Raw genomic sequence first — 26956 nt, 5'->3', positions numbered from 1 at the left:
AGAGAGCCCGACACCAGTCAAAATAAATCTTGAAAGTTTCAGTGCGAGCTGGAGGTTAATGATAAAAGAAATAGCATTCTGGGGTCTTGTTCCATGGTTTAAAAAGTAAATTAGTATTTCTGAATCTTAGAGCTGTTGCATGCTGGAGTTGAATATCTACCTGTGTGGGTCTGGGAACAATGCCTGTCTGTTTTCTCCCACAGTGATATGCAATATATGAATTTATAATTGCATCAATTCTCAAAAATATTCAGACTATCAGCATATTGTAACTAGGAAGATACTTTAGGTAAAACAATGATCTGTCCACATTTCTTATGCTTAATAATCTGAGGAACAAAGTGTTTATATTTTCAAAGGTCACTTTGGGGTCTCATTTTCGTGGTCTGACACAAGGCACCATAAAGACCTCCTAACTCTAACACTTTTTGGTGAAATCAATCTTCTCCATTTTTCCCGTTTGAGCCACATAAAAAATACAGCATCCCATAGGCAGCCCTACAAGGAAGGGCTGACTAAACCTTTCAAACACTTCCCAGACAGAACCCAGGGATGTCTCGTGTTTTGTACACAACAAGGAATCATTTACATTCCCCACGTTACTCTTCCTGTCAATGCCTTTTTATGGCACCACTTCCCCATCTCCAGGCAGCTGGGGGTTGTCCCTGGCTGGGAGCACAGTGTGAAGATGCTGCTGGCATGCTCCAGGAGCCTCCTGTGCTGATAGGGACTGTGCCCTGGCCCTGCCACCACGTCCTCATCAAACTCTGTTGCCATCCCTTCACCTTTTTCTGAGCAGAGACAATCTTGTCTCTGTCAGCCATCTAGCTGAACAGAGCTTCTTGTGGGCATTCCTGCTGTTACTGGTACCAGTCAGGCTCAGAAACCTCTGTTCTGAGTGCAAGATACCACTGAAAAATATGTGTCCCTGTTCTTGCAATCCATGGGGTTTTTTGAGGACAGAAATCTAGGGTGCTTTTTTTTTCCCTTCTTAACATAGAAACTATGAGAAGAAAATGAGACAAGATTTTTTTTCCTTTTTGTACATGCAAAAGTCATTACACAAACACAGGGTAATTTGGAAATTGTTTATAAGAATCTCTTCCCTGAAACAGGTAGAAGTGCCAAGCTATAGGAGATCAGAAAAATATAAAAGTGAAAGAAGGAAAATAAATATAATTCATTTCACTACAGAAAGGTTTTGCAGAAGTAGAATAGGTAATGCCAAATTCAAATTTGAAATTTTACTTTACATGTGTATTTTTTCATTGCATGAAGGTATTTTGGTGTTCTGATTTACTTGAAAGCTCAATTATCTCTTTAGACATGTATTTAAGCCCTAAAGAGGGCATTAATGTATTTCAGTGAAATAAGCAGAATTTGTGTGTATAAGATACGAATATTTCAAAACAGATTTTACAAGTGCCTCATCCAAATGTAAGTTTACTTTAGTTGTAAAGGGTATATGTGCATCATGAGCAATGCATTTTGATGTTAAGCTGCAATGTCCTGAGTACAATGCTTTTCATTTAAAATTCCACAGAGCTGAAAGTCTTTCATATCTGTTACATTGATAACAAATGCCTCTTTAAACCCCATTTGTGCAACATTTCTCTGAACAGCTGAGCAAACAAACTAATGAGTTTGTTTGTTTTTCAATTTTCATTCAAATGTTACATTTAATTGATGATTTCTAATATAAGCTCTATTAACCCCTCTGTAAGGGCGAGTCCATGCTTACCATCCACTGACCCATATCAAATTCTCTCAGGATAAGCAAGTTGAAAACTATACAAGTATAAAAGCTTAATAAACACTTTATTAATGTACACAACCAAAAGTATGATGATCAAAAGTATGATCAATAGCAGATTTCCAGATGGAATAAAGTTCATGCAAAATTGAGTTGCACACTGTCTAATTATGCCACTTTTAAAATTAAAATCCATCCAAGAACCTGGACCTAGAAGTTGTAACAGTTGATTAAATGATGGATATTCCAGAGTGCAAAGAAGCTCTTGCTCATTTTGGTTACATGTTCTGAAAATGCATGTAACTTCTATATAAGTGAATAGTGTGGAGCAGTTAAAAAGATTATACTTGGGCTTAAAACTTGTTCTTGTGAATAAAATTTCACAGGAATGAGGTTTTCACCTCTATATACTTAAAATGAATTGCTTATTTCAGTGTTATTACCTTTAATAAATAGTATCTATGAATTTTCATATAGCCATTATGATTTTCATATTACCTGGGAAGTTCTTGAAATGCAATTTTAGTATGAAGTGTTGGTAAAAAATTCAAGATGTGGAACTAGTGACAAAGTGATCACAATTAAACTCTATTCATAATGGAAAATTAAATATCTACAATCAACATAGCAATCAAAGATGCACCCAGATATGTACATGCATTCTAATTCCTTTACAGCTAGAAATTACTCCACTGCAAATGACAACAAGGACTATTACTAGGGAGTTTCTAGTTTAATTTCAGGGGTTTTACCTTATGCAAATAGTATTGTAACAGAATTTTTATGTTTATAGCTCATTTTAAATTTTAACTCTGTTTTTCCCTAGGAGCCCACGGTTATTTCAGCAATGAAGATTTCCACAAAGCAGGTAATATGTGCACAAATGTTAAATACCTTTCAAATATTTATTGGTCTCTGTCTTCTAGAGACAGTAACTTGGCAGTCAGCAGAGACATATTAATTGCAGCAGCAGCATCCCATCTCTTTACATAAACAGCAGTATTTTCTCAGGAAAATGTGACATGCAATGGGGAAAGGAAAAGCCTAGTATGTGTTACTTACTGACTGGTAAGGTGGAAACTAAATGCAAACTAACCAGCTGTCTGGTGGATCTCTAGGAAAAAAAAAAGTCCACATTATAGAATGCTTCCATGACAGAGAGACTGTTCAAAAGGAGTGGCCAAACTTGGTGCCTTTCTTCAATGGGACTAGTTCTAGTCACTGCAGAATAGTGGTACATAATACAGATGGTGGAAGCAAAGGATGGAAATGAGACATCCTCCTGTCTTTCTGTCCTCTGCCCATTCCATTGTGCCATTCAGCTTTAACAAAAGATCAACTGACCTGATGCAGGCCAAATTTTCCATGGCCTTCTGGTTCAGTGATGTGGTTAAGAGAAGGGTTTCACGCTCCCAAATTTATATTTCCTACTTTCTGTTAAGTACACTAATAGCAAGCTGCTTATAGAAAAAATATGTGCTATAAAACGAGCCCATAACTAAAATGAATGGAACTTCTTGATGGATAGAGGTAAAGTTTTGTCTGACTTACAGTAAAGGTGATTCCTGCATTTCTAAGCAAATTTGTGAAGCAGTTGATAAATTATGTGGTTGTGCAAAGAACATTGGTTTGCAGTCCAGGAATGAAGTGAGTATTAGGGGCCTATCTTCCAGTTTTGCCTGGAATTAGGTGGATGGATCCCAGCCACTGTCATTTCCTGTCTCAGGAGTCTGAGACATAAAATGTGGTGTCAAATTTAACTTTTTTTTTTTCTTATATGTGCTCTTCTGGAAGCTAATTTGGTAAATATAGGGAACTTCTTTTTGTTCATGTCACTGTCAGGAAAGAGGAGATTTGGTATTACTTTCAGGACTAGGTGCACTAAAAATTGTGCACATTATAAGTGAAATTTAGTTAATTCTACCTCACTCTATACATTATTAAACAGAAGTCAAATTCATTCTGTAATGGACAGAGGCCAATATTATATTTGAAATGCTGCATATTTAACTCTGAATTCACTGTGTTAGGACAGTTGTCTGAAAGCATTCATGTATTTGACAGAAAATGTTTGGGGGGGACACTGTTCTAACAGTTTACCACCTAAATCAGCAAAAATGGCAGGACAAAGAGAAAGATACTATTGAATACTGGGATATTTAAAAACAGACCTGTCAAGTTGTATATATGTCCACATCATACCAAAATGCTCTGATTTCGATTATTTTTATAAGTACATTCCCTTAAAGCAGCCAGTCATATTTGAAAATTGACCAGGCATTTTCATACAGCTTTTCCTCCAAAGCATCTTTAGTTATTCAGGAGAGATTACAATTTTCCCTGAGTTTTCTGAAAACAAATTTACACTGCTAAAATTGTCTGAAGCTAAAAAAGAGCATAAACCACAAGTTATTCAGGCAGAGTAAAACTCATGAAAAATCAACCAGCCTCAGGCTAAAAATGACAGAATCATGATACACTATGACAAGCTTTTGGCAATATGTATGAAATAAGTATATGGCAACATGTTTCCATTTTACATTTATGATTTAAAAATACTGCAGTTCTATAACTCAAACACTTTACTCATTGTGTTCTGATAAGCAGGGTGGTTTTCATGTAAACAGCACGATAATTCTATGCATTGTGGAAAGCCAGAGCATGAAATGTAAATAGTAAAACCAGCATGTTCTATTGAATGCCTTAAAAATAATCACTTCATTTTGTTTTTTCACTAACAAATCTTTCATCCAATTATAAAAACATGGTACAGGGAGTTTCTCCTTATTTCTAAATGTTTTACTACTCTGGTTGTTCAAAGCTACCTCTTTTGCCACCATGCCAATATGTTATGTTACAAATTACTCTTCCTAAAGACCAAAATCTACAAATTCTTCAGGAGCAGAACTTAGATTAGGTTTTAAATTACATTAAGCTCTAAAGCTCCTGTCTCTCTCTGAGTCTGCATTTGGCCCTTGAGCAAGAGTGGCTTATGAGTAAATTTAGCTTTTATGTGCAAGACTAAGCCTTAATACATTCTTTTTCTACTCTGCTGTCTTTAACTCACAGGAATTGTGTCTATATTTTCTCACTGAAGCTACACATTCCTCCTGATTGTGTTCAGAGCCCTAGGCTTGTGTAACCTTATCTCTTAAACAGTTTATGCTTTGTTAGCAATAGACACAAACCTTCAGAGCATCCTTGAGCCACTGCAACACCCTGCAGCTGCCTCAGCTCACAGTTCTCTGGGACACATGGTACCTCTTGGCTTTGAGCCTGCCAGGTGAAGCTCCATAATTTTTCCCTTACAAACATGGAAGCAAGCCAAAAAGTCCAGCCTGGGTTTCAATCAAAGGTGACTTTTTGCAGAGCAACACCTCACCTTTTTCTCAGGGTCAGCTTTGTGATGCTCCTTCAAAAAAGCTGGTGGCTTTCTGGTGACATGGGCAAAGGACAAGATTCTTGGCTGAACAAGTCCTTGTTGGGTCAATTGCTACAAAGAGCTTTGTTTCTCTTGTATAAGATTTTCAAGCAAAAGCAAGGCAGACACCTTCAGAAATATCTTAGTGACTACTTTTATAGTACCAAATACTGAATTTTATTCAATCAGCACTTCTGTCCATAGTGAGCACATAGAAAGGACCAGCTCTAAATGGATATATCACCTAAACAGCATGCTGAACTATTCTGCATTACTTCTCAAGACATTCAATTAACCAAATGGTACTTGAATTTCATGCTCCCTAAAGTTCCTTTAAAGATTCTGCTCCAGTTCTTCCTCTTAAGCATTACATTTTGCACATTCTGTTATCCCTTTGTCTGACTTTTTCTTAGGAGAGGCTACTTTTTTGGGCAGCACTGTGGGGTCAACAGAAACCACTGGATTGCTTAAAATATTAGTCTCAGTTTTTCTTGATTTCTGATACTTGTGCAAGAATTGTTAGAGGACGACTTTTTTCTTTTTTGACTCTAGTTTATCTGATAATCTCAATTCATTAAATTAATAATGTCTTGGAAGAGATGGCTGAAAAGGCAGTTTTACTGTGGTATGGCAAAGGAAGGTCAGACCATTGATGCAAATAATTCTATTTCTATTTTCTGAATTTCATACTGCCTGGATTTTTTATATTGTTAGTGTCCAGAATAATGATCACCAGCTGGAGTCTAAAACCATGATCAGAAGAGCAGCAAACGAGGCAGCAGCCTTAAGGCTGTGCAGCACCTGAAACATATGCTGCAGTTCACTGGCTGAACTATGAACTTATCTACAAGGAATATAGTTTTTAAGTAACCCTATTTTGGCCTCATTTTTTTTTCTTAGGTTTCTGGTCATTCTTTAATTCTAAAGACATTTATTAGAAATCAGGGAGGGGATTTTTGCAAAATAAAATTGCTTACAGAGGTACATAGGAAACCATTACACCATTCTTTATTTTCCCATGTGCATTCTCTGGGTTGATTTTTATATTAGTTGCACCACACGTTCCTACATGCTTATACAGATATTAATGCCCCAATTACACAGGACTCAGATCAATACCATCTGGACATTTAAGATACTTAACTGAAGCTCTAATTTGACCTCTGCTGCCTCCATAATCAGTAAAGAGAAGAGGCTTCCCTTGAGAAGCAGTTAGGTCACCTAAGATTTGAATTGTTGCTCTTTTTACTGCAGGATGTAGCCCTAAGGTGGGTACTTGATTAAGTCCTTTCAGTTAGAGAGAAGCAGCTCATCATGTCTGTTGTGTGTCCTCTCTTCTTAAGGCTACAACTCTGACTGGGATGGTTTTGTACAGTTCAGGCTTTGTGTAAAGCCCTGTGTGGTCAGAGATTTCTGCCTGGAGAATGTGGGTTTACAACCCAGCTATGAAACAATAATAGATGGAAGCAGCTGCTTTGAAAGGGTTTAGTTTTCAATCTGCCAGTGAATTTTCCTTTGGGGGCTTTCCTTGTCATATTTTCCTTGAGAAAATACCGGTGTTTATATAAATGCGCAGGATGTTTCTGTTACAATTAATATGGCTGTATAAACTGCCAAGCTGCTGTCTCTGAAGGAAGTTAACACAACACCTCTTATGAGTGTTTTTGGTGCTGCTATCTCCTGTTACCTGGTCCTCATTATGTCTAGTTGGTAGGTGACCACTGCCATCTTCCATCCCTGAATTTCCTGAAAATGGTGCCTCTGGGACATTGCAATGCAGGAGATGAAGAATTTTGATAACATTTCTTGAAATCCTATTTTTTTCACACCACCTTTATGTTTTCAAAGAAACAAAAATGAAAATAAATTTGTATTTTCTTCATGGGACTGCTTGGAGTAGGACATTGAAGACAGGCACTCATCTGTCCACTGTGGGTGCTTAGTGTCAAGGCTTGATAGCAAAATGTCAGTGTTTCCAAACCAGAAGGATTATACCCTTGAATTTTTGTGTATCTGTTTATTTAGTGTTCCCCTAGTTTTGCATCCCACTAATACTTGTTTTCTTTGTGAATTTTTCCTAATCTGAAATATCTCTCTTTGGACTTTCACATGGGATCAGAAGTTCAGTTTTCTCATATCCCTCTGGGGCCAGCTTCCCTAGTGGACCACATGAATTTGATATCAGAGAGGAAATTGAGAGAGACAAGATATTCTATTGTGATGCCATGCAAGGCTGTATTTCATTTTGCATGCATGTTTTTTTATTTACTTCTGCATTTGAACTGCATCTTCTACTCAACACTGGTTTTTATCCAAAACAAAACAAAAGCTCTCCTCTCATTAAAGATATGTTCCAGTTAAATCATGACTTATAGAAAAGAGTACAAAATATTGGAATTACCAGGCATGCAAAGAAGTGCATGCATAGCACCACTCCCAAACTGAAATATCATAGCATCAGTCTGAAATAACTTACTTCAGGTTTCCTCCTCACATGCATAAATTGAGGTAACGCTTAGGAAATGTATTTTCTTTTTGGTGTTGATTTTCTTTTTGTTCAAATTCAAAAGCATGTTCTCTGTTGCATTCTGTCACTGACTTTGGGTGTTTTCCCAGTGTGAAGATCTGAATACAAAAGGAAAAATTGAAGAGTACGTTAATTTTCTTTCTGTTTAGGGTACCCACCAAGGGCTTCATGAAAAAATAAAGGTTTTCCTATTTGATTTTTTTTACCCTCGGGACAATTCTGTTCTCATTCCTTTAGCATACATCAGGATCATGATCCTTTATTGTATTTGAAATGATCCTAACAGATGATGATATAACATTTTTATGCTTTCCTAGAAAAAGAAAATTGTAATTCGCAATATTTTTGAACTTTTTTTTTTTTTTTTTTTCAATTTTTACAACAGCAACAGCTCTACATTGGCTCAGCCACTGGAGTTTCACAGCTTCCTTTGCACCGCTGTGATGTGTATGGAAAAGCTTGTGCTGAGTGTTGCCTTGCAAGGGACCCTTACTGTGCCTGGGATGGCTCCTCCTGCTCACGTTACTTCCCCACTGCCAAGAGGTAGGGAGAGTTCTGCATGTCTGCATGGTTTGCTATTTGTTTTGATGGTCTCAATATGACCAGAGGGCTTTGGAGATTTTTTAGGGGATGGTTAACTGGAGTCCTTTCTCTTCCAAAGAAAACATCCTTGTGGCAGCTACATGCAATATGAAGTCTTGGTTGATTTAAAGTGACCACTGCTACTTCTTGGGCTGGCTTAAAAAGCTCCTGTAAGAAAACATTCAGACAAGAGTTGTCTCTGAAATCAGCTCCTAACTTTATAGTCATTGGTAAACAGCAAAAATAAAAAAAATTCATTTTCTCTAACATAATGAGGGAGCTCAAAATCAAAGAAAATCACTACTTGCCCAAGTAAATTATCCTGCATTTTCATGAATTCTGATTCAAGAGAAATACTTCTAAAATATTTGGACGCTGATGGAAACTTATATTTTTTAGTGATATATAACATTATTGTTATTATTCAGAATTATAACTTGTATGTGCTGATGTGTGTCCGGGTGCTGCTGGATCTGAACAGCCACTGTTCCACAGTCCCTCTTGCACTGATGCTAAAGGCTTTGCAATGCAATCATTGGGGGAAAGCTGACTCCCCAAATCAAAAATAACAGTTTTATTAAAAATTTACAAGTCTAGTTGCCCTGATCTGAAGGTTTAGAGTACTTATTTCTTTGCTTCCCCTTATCTTTGAAACTCCTTCTCTAAAAGTATACAAGCTAGTTACTGAAGAGTTCCTGGCTATTGAAGTAGAAATTAGAAATAACTGAACAGGTAAACATTTGCAAATAGAAGCAGACATTGGTGTAGTTTGAGATTCCATTGATATATTGAGTAAAATGATAAAAAAGTGCTCACATTAAATTGAATATGCCAGACATCTTGCACATATGAAGAAACAAAGAATCCAAGGGTTTATACACATAAGGGTTTATATAAAAGAAATTAATTGTAGCAAATACTTGGTTGAGAGTGCCAGAATTCCAAATTCCAGGTTTTGATTGGTTCTTGAGGGAGATGAAATGTGGTAAAGGGTGAGAAGTTGTCACAGACATTTCAGATGGAGGGAATTAAAATTTTGAGGTTTGCATTACAGTGTATCCTAAACAAATACTGATGACAAAAGCTGCTCATGGAACATCAGCTTCTATTTTTGCACCAGGAAACAGAGTTAATAGGAGAAAAGCTTTTTGTGAAATTCTTTAGAAAATAAAGAACCCATCCCAAGAGAAGAGCCAGTCAAATTTTCTCAGCTACATGGGCTAAATTCTTATTTTTGCTGGTAGCATGGCAGTTTCTCTGGAAGAGGAAGGAAAGGAGAGGGAACAGTGAGGTTTTTGAGGAGAGTCTGAAAGACTGTTTTGTTCTGAAAAGTTCTTTAGTATTAGAAATCAATACGGTTGAGTATTGCCTCTGAGCTCAAGGAGACAGTAAGATCAGGAGTCACTGAATCACTGTTTTCTGCTACTCTCTATCCCTGAACCTCATCTTTTCTCAGCATTCCTAGCACACATTCCTACCCCCGGCCACTCTCAAGATCCATAGAGCACATCATTCCTCTGCTTACACTGGTGGAAGAAATAGGGCTCTTTGTCTTTTCCTTATCTCTCCAACTTACTGCTGCACATGGAGCTCACCTTGCCATCAGGGGTAAAGTGACTGGGACTTCTTACAGGGATTAACTCGTGGGGTTTCCTGGGGCCAAACTGGGTTGCACAGCTACAGAAAAAACTTGAGATCCAAAAAATGCATAAGCAAAAGCTGCTGTCTCTGCCTCTTGCCCCCAGTTTTTCCTTGGCAGCAGCAGCAGCAGCAGCAGCAGAGTAGAGGTCTGTGTTACTGGGAGAGAGGATCCTCTCTTCACCTGGTACCTGCTGTACCTATTGCCTCAAGCCAGCTTGGAATGCATTGATGACAAAATCAGCATTGCTGGAAACAGCTTAAATGTCAACATTTTCCTAATAATAAATTCTTGTCATTTTAGGCTCCAGAAATATTGGGAAAATAGATTCCTGAGGCAATTTTACAGATGTTTTATTCATAGTTGAGTTTAGGGTTTGGGTTTTGTTTGTTTCTTTTTTCTCCTTTTTTTTTCTTTAACTGAGATTTTTTAAGCCATGATTTTATTTGTTTTTCTTTCTTTGTGCATTTTACAAGTCTTAGTGACAGTTCAGAGCTCCTGTAGTGTGACCACTTCACTTTACCCTCTGCAGATGTGTTCTGGTTCATATTTCATAAATCATTGTGTTGATACAATGGTGACATGGGCAACATTTTCCTGAAATCCCAACTAAACATTTCATTCAAACTACATTGACAGTAATATGAGTCTTTCCACAGATTTCTTTTTTACAAATTGCATTTATAAATATGCTGTTTTAAAATTTAGGTAGGGGGTAGCAAAATTTTATGGCTCCTTATATCTTGGGTGTGATTTTGTCATTGGTAATGAGTAATATGAAGATATTGGAAATTACGATTCTTACATTTTTTAATCATATATTATTCAGCAGAAGATTCTTTCTTACTAAAATGTGCTAAGATGTCCTAACTCATAATTCAAAAGAAGTTTTTATTTAGAAAAATATATAAAAATGCTCATCTAACTTTTTTTTTTTTTTTTCCCTCAGAAAGAAAGCTTTTGCTGTACTTGGTATAATTAGTTTTAGGTTTAACGCTTCAGTAGCTTTCAGTGGAAAAGAGTATGGTGAAAACCTTTCAGGCAAGAGGACTCAGCTGTGCAGTTGAGCCTCTGTGAGAACTCTTGGTATGAGCTGATGCTGGGCTGTTAGTGGGAGCCTGCAAAGAGGGCTGGTGTGGAGAGGAGACGTGATCTCTGCTGCAGAACAATGGCTTTTAAAAATGTGGGCTGCTGTCACAAGGGAGGGACCAACAAGGCTTTTTACAAGGCTACTTGACTTTTGCATATCCGTTGCTGGATACCATAATCTGAAATCACAGCATTGTTCAGCAGCCTAATCCTCTTTGTTCTCCTCTAATTTTGCAAGCCCTCAGGCTTTCTCCGATTCCTAAAGTAAAGTACTCACACTTGAAACACATCTTTGTTTGCCTGGTTCTTTTTTTCTTTCTTTTTCATATGAAGCGCTTTTCTTTGGCTCAGTTGAATTTTGTGTCACAGCTATTTAAACAAAACTAGGAGCAGACAAAGACAAAAAAACACATGCAAAACAAAACTGTATTAAAAAGCTCTTTTCAATGAAACACAACATTTTTTTTTAGCACAGATCAACATGTTTTTCAAAAGAGCCAGTAGAATTCAAACTGGGAGAAGAGTTAAAAAGACATTCAATCAAAGGTAGAATTCAGACTCAAGCTACAAAAGAATATAAAAAAATAAATGGCATTTCAAAATCTTTCTTTTCAAGTTTTTATTTTGGTTTTTCTGAAGACAATTTAGAACAGTTCTGTAAAAGGTTTTATCAGAAATGTTTCAGTGAAACCCATGGTAGCTGAAATGATCTGTGCTTTTTAATTTAAATTGTGTAGAAAATACAGCACTTTACCATTCTTTTAAAGGCACCCATCTTAACATTTAATCTATCGAAAAGATGCTGCAATACCGAAAGTATTCTGTACTTGCACAAATGAGTACTTCTGAAGCATGTTAAACCCTACGGTATATATTCTAATGCTTCAGCAGTCCCTCTATCTGTGAATTGAGTAATGAATTTATGTATGACCAGTATTGCCCACACAGTTAAAATAAACTTAATATTTTATTTTATTTGGTATTTATTTAATACTAATAATTAGCATTGAACATTATTTATTTATTTAGTATCTCCGTGCCAGAGGTATGTATTTACCAGTGTCTGAAGACTTCACCTGTAAGAATAAAGCCTGAGCCTACAAAATGATAATGCACAGAATGTAGTAGTAACAATATGATTTCCCTCCTAATGTTGTTTAGGTGCACTTGTGGCCTCTGTAATTATAGAAATGTTCCATTTGTTGCTGTTGAGCACTGGGAAGGGCACTAACAGATTTCAAATGTGATCTTTGCAGGCGCACCAGACGACAAGACATCCGAAACGGGGACCCGCTCACCCACTGCTCAGACCTGCAGCATCACAGTGAGTTATGGGCAGCTCAAGTGCAGCTCATTTGTATGTAATTTACAGACTCTGCACAGAGTAGGATAGGAAGCATGTGAATGATTTGTTGGTGACAATTGTCTGGAACATCTGCAAAAGATGAATATAATACATCATTAGCCCAATTTAGATAGCTTACAATGGCCTGGATCAGACACTGAAGTCTATTTGGGTTTGGTTTTCTGGTTTTTTTTTTTTTGTTAGTTTTCCTCAAATAAACAGTTTAAGCATTTTAATTTTCCTGCTTCTCTTCCCTGATAATACCATGCCATCACTTTAGGCATATTATATCAGAAAAGAATTGTATTTTCTTCATGACATCAAGAAAATGTCCACATTGCTGTACATAGTTCGCATAAGATGATAATAGCAAAATCAAATTACAAACCAAATGTGTTTGTAACTATCATGGCAAAATATGGAGTGACCTTTGTTGTAAGTGTCACACTAAAAGCTCTGAAGATTGGGATGTTCTTGCAGCAGGCATATCCCCATGTGCTTTCAGCATGGGTTTTCTTAGATGTATTTTGGTTTGCTTTTTTTTGTCAGCTGTTTCATTTTCACAGTGTATTGATCAGCTTCCTTTTCTGACTCGTTTGACTGACAAACTTCTCACAGTTACTGATTTGTTGCCAAACTTTTCAGAAGACCTTCACTCAGAAAATTAAAAATGTCCATTTTGCTGTAAGGGAAGGGAATACTTAGGCAATGCTTCCCTCTGCTGGAAAAAAGTGATTCCTCATGATTGTGGCACATCTACAGGAACTTTTCACACAGAATATTCTGAGTTTGAAGGGACCCATTGAGTCCAGCTCTTAACTGAATGAGCCATGCAGAGATCCTCAAGCCCTCAACCATGGTGTTATTAGCACCATGCTCTAACCAACTGGCCTAATCTCAGGGTTAAACCACTGGGAAAACAAGGAGGTGACTGATAATGGAGGTACCTCAAAATCCTCTTGTCTTTCCAGTCCATGTAATAGCAAAAATGATAAATACTCCTAAATTTTACTTTTGGGTTAGCTATAATTCACTACCTATAGTAATTTTCTCTATCTTCATTTCAATCATTTGAAACTCAGAGCTGACATTATTATGGCTTTTCTTTTTACTTCTGATTGTCAGACTCAGGCCAAGTTACTCAGAGGGAAAAAGGAGTTTTAAAAGTGCATGAATAGACTGTGGTCAGTATGTACTTGTCACATTTTGAGAACTCATGAATGTACAGCTAGTTTAGATTTGAACTAGTCAATTGTGATTAGTAGAAAGCTCACAAATTTCTCATTGCATGATATCAGGTAATATTTACACAGTCAAGATAAGACCGTCCTTATATTGGGAATGAGATTTTCAATTTCAGAATAGGAAAGTTTCACCAGGCACTAAACATTGATTTTAATACCAGCAGGAGCATTTCTTAGCTTTACATTTTTACTCTCTGTGCAAAACTATGAACTGGTCTACTACCACAGGTCCGTTCATTTTAATGTTCCATAGCCTTTGCTAGCTGTGCTTTATACAACTGTAGGTCTGTTCTTTATTTTCATACATGCAAAAAGCATTTCAAAACACTTCGGGTTTATGTTCTTCCCATATTTGGTAAGCGTATTTGTCTGAAAAAGGTACTTTCTGTCCAAAGAGAAGAGAGTATTCCAGTTTCACAGTAATCCAGAAATGCAGATTTTTCACTGATACAGTCATAAGAACTCAAGGTCTGGACAAAGTTATATGGTACACCTGACCAAAATGAGTTTTAGTACAGCTTTGCCAAAATGAGCAGAGCAAATATGAAACAAGATAAGACAGCATTAGAAGGATCAGTAAGTTACAAAAATTAGTGAGGGAATGCAGTTCTGGATCCTAGATGTGAAGGATACACAATCATAATACTTAATGAATGGGTTTAGATTGGTGTTAAAAGAATTTTTCTCTAAATCAATTGAGTTGTAAATCTATTACATCTATATTTACTTGTCATTTACACATAATCATACATAGTACAGATGACTTCATGACTATACATTTCCTATGACAACTTATGCTGAGTTTTTAATTTGTTTGTGACCAATAGTTCCCTGTACAACAGATGAAGAATTGGTTTTGTCTATAGACAAAAAAGCTTAAAATTAATTTCTTTCACTACTTGTCTACAGATTCATTTACAGGAAGTGCCAATTGATTCCCCATATGAACCAACAAACCCACAAAAAGAGAATATTGTCTTAGTGTATATCTTTTAAGGACAATGCAGAAAGCAACTTTGCAATCAGTCTGAAGCAATATTTATAATCAGGTTTATGTAGTGTTTTCAGCTGCTCTTTGGTGCAAATGTATAAGAAGTATAAAATGACTGCACAGCAACATTAGAGAGAGCTAAGGATCCTTCACTGTACAGCTGTTTGCCCAGACATTAATGTTTAAATCTAAAAGTGTGGTCACCTTTGTGGCAGCTAAAGGACAATGTTACATAGTGTAAGATACTAGAGGTATCAAGAAACAATAAAGTTTGGGGTTTTCTGAAGAAGAACTTGTTAAAGAAGAGGTGGTTTTTTTTAACATGATTTACCCCAGGGGAAGTTCAAAGAATCACTCTGAATTAAAACGTATTGTGAGATTCATTCATCTGCAGAGCAATCTTGGTACAAGTACTTAGCCTTTCATACTTCTTCAGTTATGTCACAAATTATGTACTTAAAGGATATTTATCAGGGCAGTAAACTGATACTGCTGTTGGGTTCATTTTGGGAATTACTGCTTTCAGGCAGGATTTTGGGCTGAATTTCATTACCAGCTTCATGACTTCTATAATTTTCTAATTCCTCCAGCTGCTTTTCTGAACTTCTTAGACTTTCATTCTTCCATCCAGTCTCTTCAGCATCTCAGTCCCAAAGCTGCACTCTGATCCTGTGATTATTCCATCATTGCTTACTTTCTTGCACTCCGCGTGCTTAATATTGCATGAAGTTTATAGACATTTCTGGACCTGCCTTCTGCTCCTTCAAATCATGGAAATGGAAATTGAAGGCGCTCTCTAAAAGGCTTCCTCTCTCATTGTGTGTCTGTCACCCATATTGTGTTTTCTGTAGCTGTGAAGAAATGTAAAGAGGACTTTGCCCACTTCCCATGGTGTTCTCTAACACACTAGAATGTCATAGACCAGATCCAAGGAAACAGAAATTTGAAATGGTGCCAGAGTGCACATTTTCTAATAAAACTCAGTACTAGATTCTTAGATACTAAGAACATTCTAAGTACCTAAGTTTTCCAGCATAAACTTCTCTATATATTTAAAAATATGCTGCTACTCATGGGCCATAGGACTTTTACCAAAGAAATACCTGGTTTTGTCCTTTTTACCAATATTTATGAACTTTTTAGAAAACTGCCTCCCCTGGATCTAATGAGAACAGTGTAACGTGCTCTGCCTCTGTGTAATGTGAACTAAGCCACGTTCAGGAAAATATAATGAAATGGACCTGCAAGCCCCCTAATGAGTAATTTGCTGGTTAAATTGTCCTTTCAGGATGCTGGAGATGAGGACCCACATTCACTTAGGCTTAGAAATTTGACTTGATATTCCTACTTCTAATACAAATACCCAAACTATTGGATTGCTGGATTGCTGTTGTTTAAGATGGGAGCCTGGGAGAGGAATTGAGACAGAGCGTGGATCCTAGGGTGAAATCCCTGTGTTTCCATTCTTTATTATGGAAGTCTGTAAATCACTGTTTCCCAGAAACACATCACTGGAGCAGTAACATATGTGCCCCAGGCTATAAAAGGGGATATTGTCTACTGTCTTATGCTGAAGGCCTGTATGTGCTGTCTGTTGTGGATCCCAGTTCAGATATCAAACAGCTTTTCTCTGCATGAGGATATCTGGCTGCCTGCTCAGTCATGTGAATTTTGTTCCTTAAGTAGAGCATCTGGCTTGAAACAGAAGAGTTCAGTACATCAGCCATTCACAGTGTTAAATCTGGACCCATCAGTTACCATTTCCAATCTTTATCTTATCACTTCTAACTTTATTCAGTCAATCTCTTCACATACTTCAGTTCTTCTGTTTCAATAACACAAACTCACCTGTGCTCCATCCACCTCACCACCTTGGCTATATTCTATTACAACTGTTTTACCTTTCTCTTGCTCCTTTGTTTTCTAATTCATGCCTTCACTGCTCCCTATCTTCCTGACCCACAGCTGTACTGATATTCTTCACGGGAATATGGTTTATGAGAGATGTCATAAAAGTTGTTTCACTCAGTTTTTAATAGAACACCCCACTCACTTGGTTAAAAGGTCCACAATCCAGCAGAGGAGGGCAAGCAAACCCATTTCCTATTTGTTTAGTGTTAATAGGCCATTTGATGTTTTATGAGAACTGGGCGAGCACCATTCTGCTCCACATCCCTTTTGCCATCCTCTCCCAGGGCTGAAAGTCATTATTGAAAGTCACATGTAATTCTGTATCAGCATAAGTCAGGAGCTCAATTTTATTTTTACCTTTGTCACAGCCATCTAACAAACAGCCTGTGTTTGCTAAACAACAGGGCCAGTAGGAGAAAGGCACAGTTGGGAGCTAACAAAACTGGACAAAGGATTTCTCTTTAAATAGTGTTTTAAATAGACATAATTTTCCTTTTAAAGCATTTCAAAACAGTGCTAAAAATGTGAAAAACTTTTCAAATGTGAAAAATTGAAAGAAAGACAAAGAATGGCAAGGAGTCAGGAGACCCCATGAGATCAACACAGTGTTCAACAGCCTACCCACCCCTTCCTCCTCATCTACTCTTCAGGATTATTGTTTTGTTGTAATTTAAGTCCATACCAGCATTTCAAAGAGTTAAGGTGCACAGTTGAAACATGATGCATGAAGGCTTCTGTGGTATTGGAGAAGAATCAAATACCATATAAGTCCTATAGCTATGTGATATTTCCAGCAAGTTGATGAATATCTTGAAACATTGTTGTTACAAAAGGAAGTAATTTATTTAACTTTCTTTTTCCCCTCCCATAATGTCTAGTTTATTAACCTCCTTACATTTCCATAAATTATATCAGTATGAGAGGAAATGATTAATTGAAGATCGTTTCCTCAAAAACATTATTCCTGGTCATTAACAGTTTCAGCAAACTGCAGTGCCATATAATCTAAAAACATTCTTCTACTTTTAAATAGCCTCATGTTTTATTACTTTGCTCTAAAGTATTATGACCATAGAGCCCAGGAGGCATCATTACAAACATTCTGCAACTACACCCTGAGTTTTCTCATTGCATACAGTTTGCTATTAAAAATTCCTGTCATGTCCTAGATGTTTTCCTTGATGAATAATAATGAGGCTTACAAAAAATTTCACAATTAAATTCATTAAATTCTCATATTGAAATGTTAACAGCTGTTAGGATTTAAAACACAATTAAGAATAAAACCCCACAAAACAATAAACCAAAAAACATACCGTGGGTCCTTACATCCTTACAAAGATAGAGGTGTTGATGGAGATTTTTCTAATGGTATACTAACATGGGGAAATTGTTTTTTAATTTTTTATCTTTAAACACTTTAAAGAAGTCAAAATTCTAAAAAGAAATTACATAGCAATTAAGAGTTATTAAGTTTCATGGCAATTTTTTTTCTATTTTTTTTCATGCTTTACAGATAACCCAAGTGGTCAGGCCCTGGAGGAAAAGATTATCTATGGAGTAGAGAACAGCAGCACTTTCCTTGAGTGCAGTCCGAAATCTCAGCGTGCTGTAGTCTATTGGCAATTCCAGAAGCAAAATGATGATCGCAAAGAAGAGGTACAGTAGGAAAAAAAAAAATAAAGAGATGCAACTAATTTTCTCTATAAAGGTAGACTTCAGTCTGAGTCCTTCCCAGAATAATTTTAGTCGAGCAGAACTTCTCTGTAATATATGATTTCCTTTGTTCTTCAGCATATTCTCACTCTTATTACCATAAAATCCTGTAAGGTCCTTAATAGGTTTTACAGATTGTTGCAGCAGCAAGCATTCATATCCTCTCCTTCCTCAGACTCCCTAAAAACCACAGAGATCCCAGAAACAGAAAAAGCTTGAATTCCATCTAACTGTCACCTGAAACATCACACAAAGATTATACAAACTTAAATATCGCAAGGCCTTAAAATTGCCTTTGAGAAAAGCTTAACTGCTCTCCCCTCTCATATTGTTTGAGTGAAGCACAGCCTGGCAGAAGCATCCCATGTGCTGCATGCTCTGAGACTTCACTGCAGATAACAGAGTCAGAATGAAGAACTGAGAACTGTAGTGGACAAAAGAGTATGGGAACTTTTATTTTCATCAAAAGCAGTATTCAGAGAGGCAGAAACACTTATTTCCCTGTTTGCATAACAGTAAGCTGATACTTTATTTTTCTCCTTTTCTTGTCACCGTCATTCTTATGTTATTAATCACTCAAGTGTTCAAGTTGTATCAAGCCAGGTCACACACATCTTAGGAGAACAGTCTACTCTGGTAGGTAGGGAGGTCAAGGTAGGGAACAAAAATTGTTTTGTTCCCATTGAAGTATTTGGAAGTATACATACATATATTTAAAGCATGTTCAGAATCATTGCATTAGCTGCTTTAAATATTTTTTTTTGTTTGAATAAGTAGTAAATTATTAAGAATTTAAACTTGGTGAGAGAGCAGCAAACAGGTCTGTGCTTTTCCTGTCTGCAGCAACATGCACATTGAGAGAAAGAAGTTCCACTGTAGATATGAATTAATTCAGAAAAAAACCCTGTATTTTGAACAGTTGCTTTTTGAATAGTAAAATTTTTAGATTTGATCCTTAGTTTCTTGTTTGTAAATTTTCCACTTAGGCAGAACCCACTTCTATGCATGAGGGTTTTTGTAATGAGGAACAACAGGAAGACAAAGAACCTTTCCTGCAAATGGGTCTAGATTTGACTAGCAGATAATGAGACCTCAGTAATACAGCCAAATGAATCCATGTTTACTCTGCTGATTACAGGCTCAGATCTTCTGTAATCTTTCCAGCAACTCCATCTGACATAGTTGAAACAGATCTTTGTTCAGCAGCAGTAGTTACTAAGGAGTAAATTCCTAATTCCCCAAACTCTTGGCATTATATCAGTTTTTCCAAAATATTTGAGCCTTTCATGATAACAGATGACTGGCAAAGGGTTTTCCATTTTTTGTGGGTTTGGGCATTCTTGGCCAGGTCTTACCAGTTAAAAGGAGCAGTAATGAAGAAGTAGCATGGTTAGAGGATAATGTAGCACATGCATGAAAAATAACTCTTGAAATAACCACTTTTTCCCAATACAGATAAAAGTGGGTGACCACATGATCCGGACAGAACAGGGCCTGTTGCTACGAAGCCTTCACCGGAGGGACTCTGGGGTTTATTTCTGCCATGCTGTGGAGCATGGCTTCATGCAGACCCTGCTCAAGGTGACCCTTGAGGTGATCGATAACGACCACCTGGAAGAGCTGCTTCACAAGGAAGAAGATGGTGATGGCTCCAAGATCAAGGATGCCACCAACAGCATGACCCCCAGCCAAAAGATCTGGTACAGAGACTTCATGCAGCTGATCAACCACCCCAATCTCAACTCCATGGATGAGTTCTGTGAGCAGGTTTGGAAAAGAGACCGCAAACAGCGCCGGCAGCGGCCTGCCAACGCGCAGGTGAACACAAATAAGTGGAAGCACCTACAAGAGAATAAAAAAGGTAGAAACAGGAGGACCCATGAATTTGAGAGGGCACCACGTAGTGTCTGAGCTACATTACCTCTAGGAACCTCATCCAAGTAGAAACTTGTATAGACAGATAACTGGAAAAAAATGCAATATTCATGAACCTTTTCATGGCATTATGTGGATGTTTACAAGAGTGGAAAGTTCAAACAGTTTCCACTAGGTTTAAATAAAATCCATTTCTAATTTTCCTAGCAAGTCCTTCCTCTCTGCTCTGATTCTAAGACCAGAAAAACCAGAGTTTCAAGGATGGTAACTCACCTGCACCTAGGTTACTGCTCAAAAACTTCTGCAAGTATTCAGCAGGCAAGTTTTGCTTTCTCTTTTGATGGAGATATAAAGAAAATAGTGTATTTCATGCTGTCATCTTACAGGAAAGAAAAACAAGCCCCACCTTTCATCATCAGCACTACCACTTCTAGACTTATATAAAACTGCATGAACTCATTAAGCTGATGAACGTCTAAACACGTGATTGGACACAAGGATTTTGTTCTTGTTTTGTCTACCAGTTCTCCTGTTTATATGTGCTAGAAGAGGAAAAACAACTCTGAATGAGATTGATTGTGGAAATCTGAACAACATAAGCCATCCATCATCTGGAAGAAAAAAAATGTGGAGTACACTGGCCTACTACTGATGACTTCTTTCAGCTTTGATCTAAAGATGTATTTTATTAAAAGTATAATTTAAATGTACCATGAAAAAATATGCAGCAAACATTAGCTCCTTTCTAAAATAGATTAGACTTTTTGTCTTAGAAATATTGTACTTTCTAATTATTGGTTTAGAGGAAAAAAAGACAACTTCCAATTATGACTGCTTTACTCTTTTGTTTGGGAAAACTTCCAGGGGAGCTGGTCACACTGCAGTTAGCCTCCTCCCCTGTCAATAATCTATATGACATGTAACTTCAAAGCAATTTTAAAACTAAGCTATTTTAAAATGAAAGTCACTGTATAGCATGGAAGTATTCTGCATTCTGTTTTTCTAAGTATGGTATTTGAAATTATTCAACTTGTTAATACCTTGCTATAGATTGAACCAATGAAGAGGAGAGCATTGATTTTCAGTTGTATATTTTTTTTAATTAAAAAAAACAAATAGCATTAAAATACCCTCTGCTAATTACACTCTTGCTTTCTTGGTTCATACTTGTGAATGCTAATATTTAAATACTGATGCTCATAGACTGTCATATACCCATGAGCAAAGCTCACATTCAGTTTAAGGAGTTGTATTCCCAGCTCTGTGGTAGAGATTTGTCCACACTACTGACTCTCAGTGCTCTGTTCTTTCTGTGGGCCAGACCACCAAAATGCACAGAAACAGCCCCAGGCCACCTAAATAACAACCCCAAAGCCAGCTCCCCATTTTAAGATCTGAGGGACAATTTTACCTGTGGGTGAAATCTGCTGAAGTAGTAAATAGGTGAAGTTCAGCTTAAAGACTAGTTTATGCTAACAGAAAATTTGGTCCTGCACTTCTGTATGATTCCATATACAGGAGAGCAACAGAGTAAAACAGACAATGTACTTGCATCATGAGTGTCAGTTTAGGGTTATAAGTAGTGGATTTATTCACCTCAGCACAGATGTGCCTTTGGTCCCCAGTTCTATGGTGTCCAGTTGTTTTGAGATCATCTTTCTCCAGCCTCCCATATTTTATCTTGGTAGAGTCTGTAAATGACATAATTTCAAGTAATGTCATTGTGGGGAAAATTACTAGAACAAAATCCTTAGTTTGCTAAAGGAGCTTTTATATAAAAGTGTGTCTGCACTGATGACTGATCTGTTTTGTTGTTATTCACTCTGTGGTATTTAATTTATCAATTTATTGCTACACTATCAACCAGCCTTATCAGATACAATATAACACAACTGCTATGACAGCATCTCACAATGTGCCCCAGCCTCCTTGCCACTCACTAATTCAAGTATGCTTCTGCTTAGTGAAGCCTTGGCTCGTTGCCTATTGGATTAGAAATTGGATTTTCACTAACAGCTGAGTTACTTCAGTCCCTTTTGAATTCTTTGGAGGGGATGAACTTGCAGGATTCTTTTGTCATTTAATTCTTCAGGAAAAAAAGTCATTGAATAGGCTAGGACAAGGCTGTAGGGCCATGATTTAAGAAAGCACTTGGGAATTTATTTTTAAAGCAGCTTTTAAGTCTCTCTTATGTTTAACCTGACTCTTGTGAACTTCAGTATGCTGGTAAATTCCCATTATTTCATGATGTGCTGAATATGGATGAATTAAAACATATGTTCGACTATGTACTTTTCTGTACAGAAGTATTAATTTTTCGGCTCAGCTTATGGTTAATTTCTGAGCACTGTTGTCAGATGAATTATTTAATTTTAATCACAGAACATTCTTTAGCCTTTTGTGAAGGGCTGTTGTCTACTATCTAGTTACTACAGTACTCTTTCTTACAAAAGGAAACAGTTTTAAAATAAACCTCAGAGAATTCAGTGGGATTTTGGATTGATTTCAAAAGACCCCAAATCACTTTGTTTCCTTTTTTACAGATTCATGGAATTGCTATGTAACTATTTTTCTCTTCCATGTTTATAGCAACTGGTTCTATAGGAACTCCTTAAAAAAACCTGAACCAAAACCATCCTCTTTCACAATGCCTGAAGAGGAAACATATTAAATAAAGTCAGAATTCCAAGATAGTTTTTCTATACTGAGAAAGATAATCTGTGGGAACAAAATTACGGAAGTTGCAACATTTTTACCCTGACCTGGCAGTCTCATTGAACAATTGATGTGATCATATCTTACAAACTTCAGCCCAGTCCTCACTGACATGAGTAGTCTTGTTTAAGATTTTGTATTTGTTTATATAAAGAAGAGGGCAAAAGATCAAGCCAACAGTGGTAATTTTTGATTTTTTAGGTTCATGTTATGGTCAAGTTAAAGCAACATTTAATACTGATGTGAAATGAACTTCCTTTCAAAAAGCATAGGCCTTAATGAATTAATGTATAGAAAGATGCCCTGCAGCTTCAGTAAGATTCATAACCCCATTTATGTCATTATTGTTAAAAGCAACATAAAGTTTGAAAATAAAGATTAAAATGGTATTTCTGTAAATGGCCAATAAAACCCTTTAAACCTCTAGTTACAGACTTTAGAAGTAAGTAAAAAGCTGTGTTTAAGCTGGAGAGAAATAAAGGATTTCATTTATAACCAGAAAGATCTATTTTCATTGTTTTAAGGTATCCATCTGAAAGGAACAAAAATATATTTAATCTTATACTCTTTGCACTTGCACAGATCACTGAAATGGGAATTCGTTCTATGGCTCCTAAAAACTGTATGGTTATGTTAAACTCTAACATCAAACTGAGAAAACATGCATCTTTTCAAAACAAAGTTAAATCTTCATGACCCAATAAAGTCACTATGTAAAAAAATTAAATTAAATGCATGTGAATGCGCATTTACTGTTCCTTTTTATGTATTATTTAGTGAATATCAATGGTATGTGTTTAATAGTTCAGTTTTTGCTACCTACACATTAGTCAAAAGAGATGTAAATATTTTTGACTAGGTAAGGAGGTACAGTGTAAAGTACTGTTATCTAGAGGTACTCCATTTCGGTGTGTTCAGCAAAATACTAAAATGCAAGATTTTGCCACACAGGTGATAAGGTGGTTTATTTGCTATACCAGTGTTTGAGCTGTGTGCTTGTTCTTTAAACACATTCCTCACTGGGTAGTAAATAATTCCACTTTTGTATTTATCACTTCAATTCAGATGGGAACTAGAAAACTGGAGAGAAAGTGTAATGAAACTGCTGCTGTAAATTATTTCTTTTAGCATGTATTCAGTTGTTAAATAAACATTTCTTCCAAATATTTGAAGTTCAGTGTCTTGACTGTTTACACGGAAATGTGCCCTGTAACCTTCATGAGCATATGGAGTGCATTGTTGCCAATATAATGCTATCAATGTGTATGAGCTCTGTTTATTAGGCCAGAAGGATTGCTATTAGTATTAATGGCATTTTTTGTTTCTTTTTTGAAGGCTACAAACTAATAAGCCTGAAATGAGAGGCATGAACTTATCTTCAGCCTATCTTTTGGCACAGCTGCTGAGCTTGTGCAGATAAAGCCACACATAGACACACACCCCCACTCTCCACTCTGCCCATGAACCGAACTGTAAATCAGCCTGGAAGCCATGTGAATATGAGCAAGTTGCTGTACTTGATGAAATTTCACTCTGTGCAATGTTAATGGCTTAGGACAGCTATGCTGCTTCCCTTTGGAAACTGGCTTGCACAGAAAGCAAGTGGAATAAATCAGGTTCTGTCTGTTACCAACATACTCCTTACATGTATCCTTAGGTAAACTTAGCAGCTGTTTGGAAGTGCTTAGGGGCTCCATCTAAAAGTAATATGCTGTGGCACTAAGCATTGTGCAAACAGCTAATAAGACAAATGGCTGTTCTGGAAAGCATGAAGTTTAAATACACTAGACAAGGAGTGGAGGAAGGAAAGTATCAATATTTCCATTTGGCACGTACAGAACTGAAGAATCAACCAGTAGTACTGAGCTGTCACTAATCCATTAAGCCTCACCCATGCTCCTTCCTGTAGAGCAAGGATAGAGGAGTCTGGTTCAAAAGGATGCTGTAAGGATATTTTATGGCTACTACTGTTTTCTGAGATTGCAAATAAGCCCTCAGCAGCAGCCAAGCAACTCAGTGGATTACAAAAGATGCTGCAAATACAAAAAGGACAAAATTAATATGACAAATCATGAATCCGCTAATTGCAAAGCAGTAACTTTGTATTTCTGTGACCAGTGTACAGCTTAGAAATAGAGGAAGAGCCTTGATTCTGGATGCAGCCACACTGTGTCCTTTGCTAGCATTCCCTGCAGAGCACAGCTAAAATGAGTGTTCTCTGTTACTACTCTGTACCTGCCAGGAACGTACAATGCCTAGGGGCCACCTTCAATGACAATGAGTGAGAAGAAAGAAGAAACATTTAAGATGTAATGCTTTTATGTTCTTATATACAAATTCACAGATAGCTACACATTTAAACAGCCAGCTTTCACTGAGATGAAATTCTCTTTTAAGCATTTGAGGCTCTAGATGTAATTCTAGTACATCTCTGAATATGTTTGGTGGCTTCAGCTGTAAATTGTTATAAATGTTTCCTCCGTGAAGACTGAAGCACACTATTCTGTTTCCTTACAGGTCACATTCATTGAGCTCTCCATCAAATGTCAATTTAATGGCAGGCAAAGTTATGATGTTTTTTCCAAAGCATAAAACAAAGGGACTATTATCCCTAAAATGCTCAGTAACAGGATGCAAGCAGATCAGAGTAATAGTGATTCAGCCAGCTTCTTTGCTCCCCATAAATACTTGCATGAAAGATTGGAGGAGCTTCATAGAAAAACTAGAAACTGTGGAGAAGAGGCCTTATTTGAGACCTTTTTGTCCTGGAATTTATAAAAGATTGACATTTTGGAGAACTTCAGGATAATCCAAGCTAAATCCCAAAGCTTTAGTACCAAAACTGAAAAAGTTTCATGTGGCTTAAGAAAGCCAACTACCATTTCTCTCTTAGCAATTTTTCACCCCTCAGGAAATGGGCTTCTGCTTGCCTCAATATTGACCTGAAGAAGTTATTGTATGGTTCCTACAGTCCTTGTTGAAGGTTACTCTCTTCTTCAACACACCTGAGGAACCCCATTTCTGACAACCAGCCCTCCATGAGCTGCTTCTCTTGTAATGTCTGTTAATACCAGGCCTGAAAATGTCCTGTTCTCATGCACAGGTATAAAATCAGACCTTGGTGGGCAGCAAAAAAACATGTCATCATTGAGCTATGAGGTGCCATGCAGGAAGATTCCTGTCAGGAAGCCTTAAAGGATGGAAAGTTTCTGGTCTGGGGGGCAATAAGGGGTCTCTGAGGACCTGCCAGCCAGAGCCTGACCCCCACATCGAGGACAGGGCAGGCAATGGGACAGCTGGGGCAGCTCCAGCTCCTGGCTTCAGGGACATGTCCTGAGCATCAGCCCCCAGGTGGATCTGGCTTGACACGGCCTGTGGCACCGTGTGTTTTTAAAAGCATTTATGTTGGTTCTGTTGTAAAGTTAGTTATCCTTTGTAGAAGTTTAAGAAATGGTTCGATCCTCGGATCCCCCCATGTAATCCCCTCAGAATGGTTTCTCCCCAAGTTGTTTGCCACCTGTTTTTCCCGCCAGTGGCTTGTCCCTCAAACTGATTGATCCTTTGTTCCTCCCCCTATGCCTTATGAGTTTCTTTCCCTCATGGCGCTGCCCACTTCCCCTGTCTGTCATTGTAACCACCCCCCCCCCCCTTTATTTTGAGAATTTTCTGTGTCAATCATCCCTAACTTGATATATGATTTCCCTCCAGAGCTTCTTCCCTCCCCTATGTGATCCTCTGTGTCTCTGTCACTCCTCCCCTGACCTTTGCCTATTGTTTACTTTATGTCTCCTTCCATCACGCCCACTCCCTTTATCAGTGCCTCCCTAAACCCCTCTCCCTTGACACTTGTCCTTGGTCGTGTCTGGAGTAAAGTTTCCTTGGTATCTACACGAGTGTCCACTCTCCCCTTCCTTCGCCTCGGGACTTCGTAGCCACACTCTCGGCTGCACCACCCACGCCGCAGACAGCACCACTACGGACAGGTTCCCCGAGGAGAGCCCGGGAGTGGCAGATCTCGTGGTCCTCTCGGTCACAAAGGGAGTGGCTAGCCGGCATTTACCCAGCTCCTGTGGCTGCAGAGTGAGCTACAATGGCCCCTGGGCAGGGTTGAGTGGGATTGGAGATGGAATCCTGCAGCCTGTCTGGGG

At 37.6% G+C, this 26956-nt stretch overlaps 1 protein-coding gene across 2 annotated transcripts in view; it reads left to right on the top strand.

The window, feature by feature from the left end:
* Positions 1-23974, top strand: part of SEMA3A (semaphorin 3A) — a 165409-nt gene extending 141435 nt beyond the window's left edge. For both annotated transcript variants that reach the window (XM_071424035.1, XM_071424036.1), the window contains 5 exons: positions 2580-2621; positions 8087-8244; positions 12268-12335; positions 18019-18161; positions 19674-23974. In XM_071424035.1, the coding sequence (XP_071280136.1) occupies positions 2580-2621; positions 8087-8244; positions 12268-12335; positions 18019-18161; positions 19674-20129 (867 nt within the window). In that variant the 3' untranslated portion in view covers positions 20130-23974. The remainder of the gene's footprint in view (positions 1-2579; positions 2622-8086; positions 8245-12267; positions 12336-18018; positions 18162-19673) is intronic.
* Positions 23975-26956: the final 2982 nt, after the last annotated feature.

Source organism: Agelaius tricolor, unplaced genomic scaffold, assembly GCF_023055355.1.
Source record: "Agelaius tricolor isolate 1412-34295 unplaced genomic scaffold, bAgeTri1.0.p SCAF_3, whole genome shotgun sequence".
NCBI classification, from domain to species: domain Eukaryota; kingdom Metazoa; phylum Chordata; class Aves; order Passeriformes; family Icteridae; genus Agelaius; species Agelaius tricolor.
This window is presented reverse-complemented; position numbering and strand designations above follow the sequence as displayed.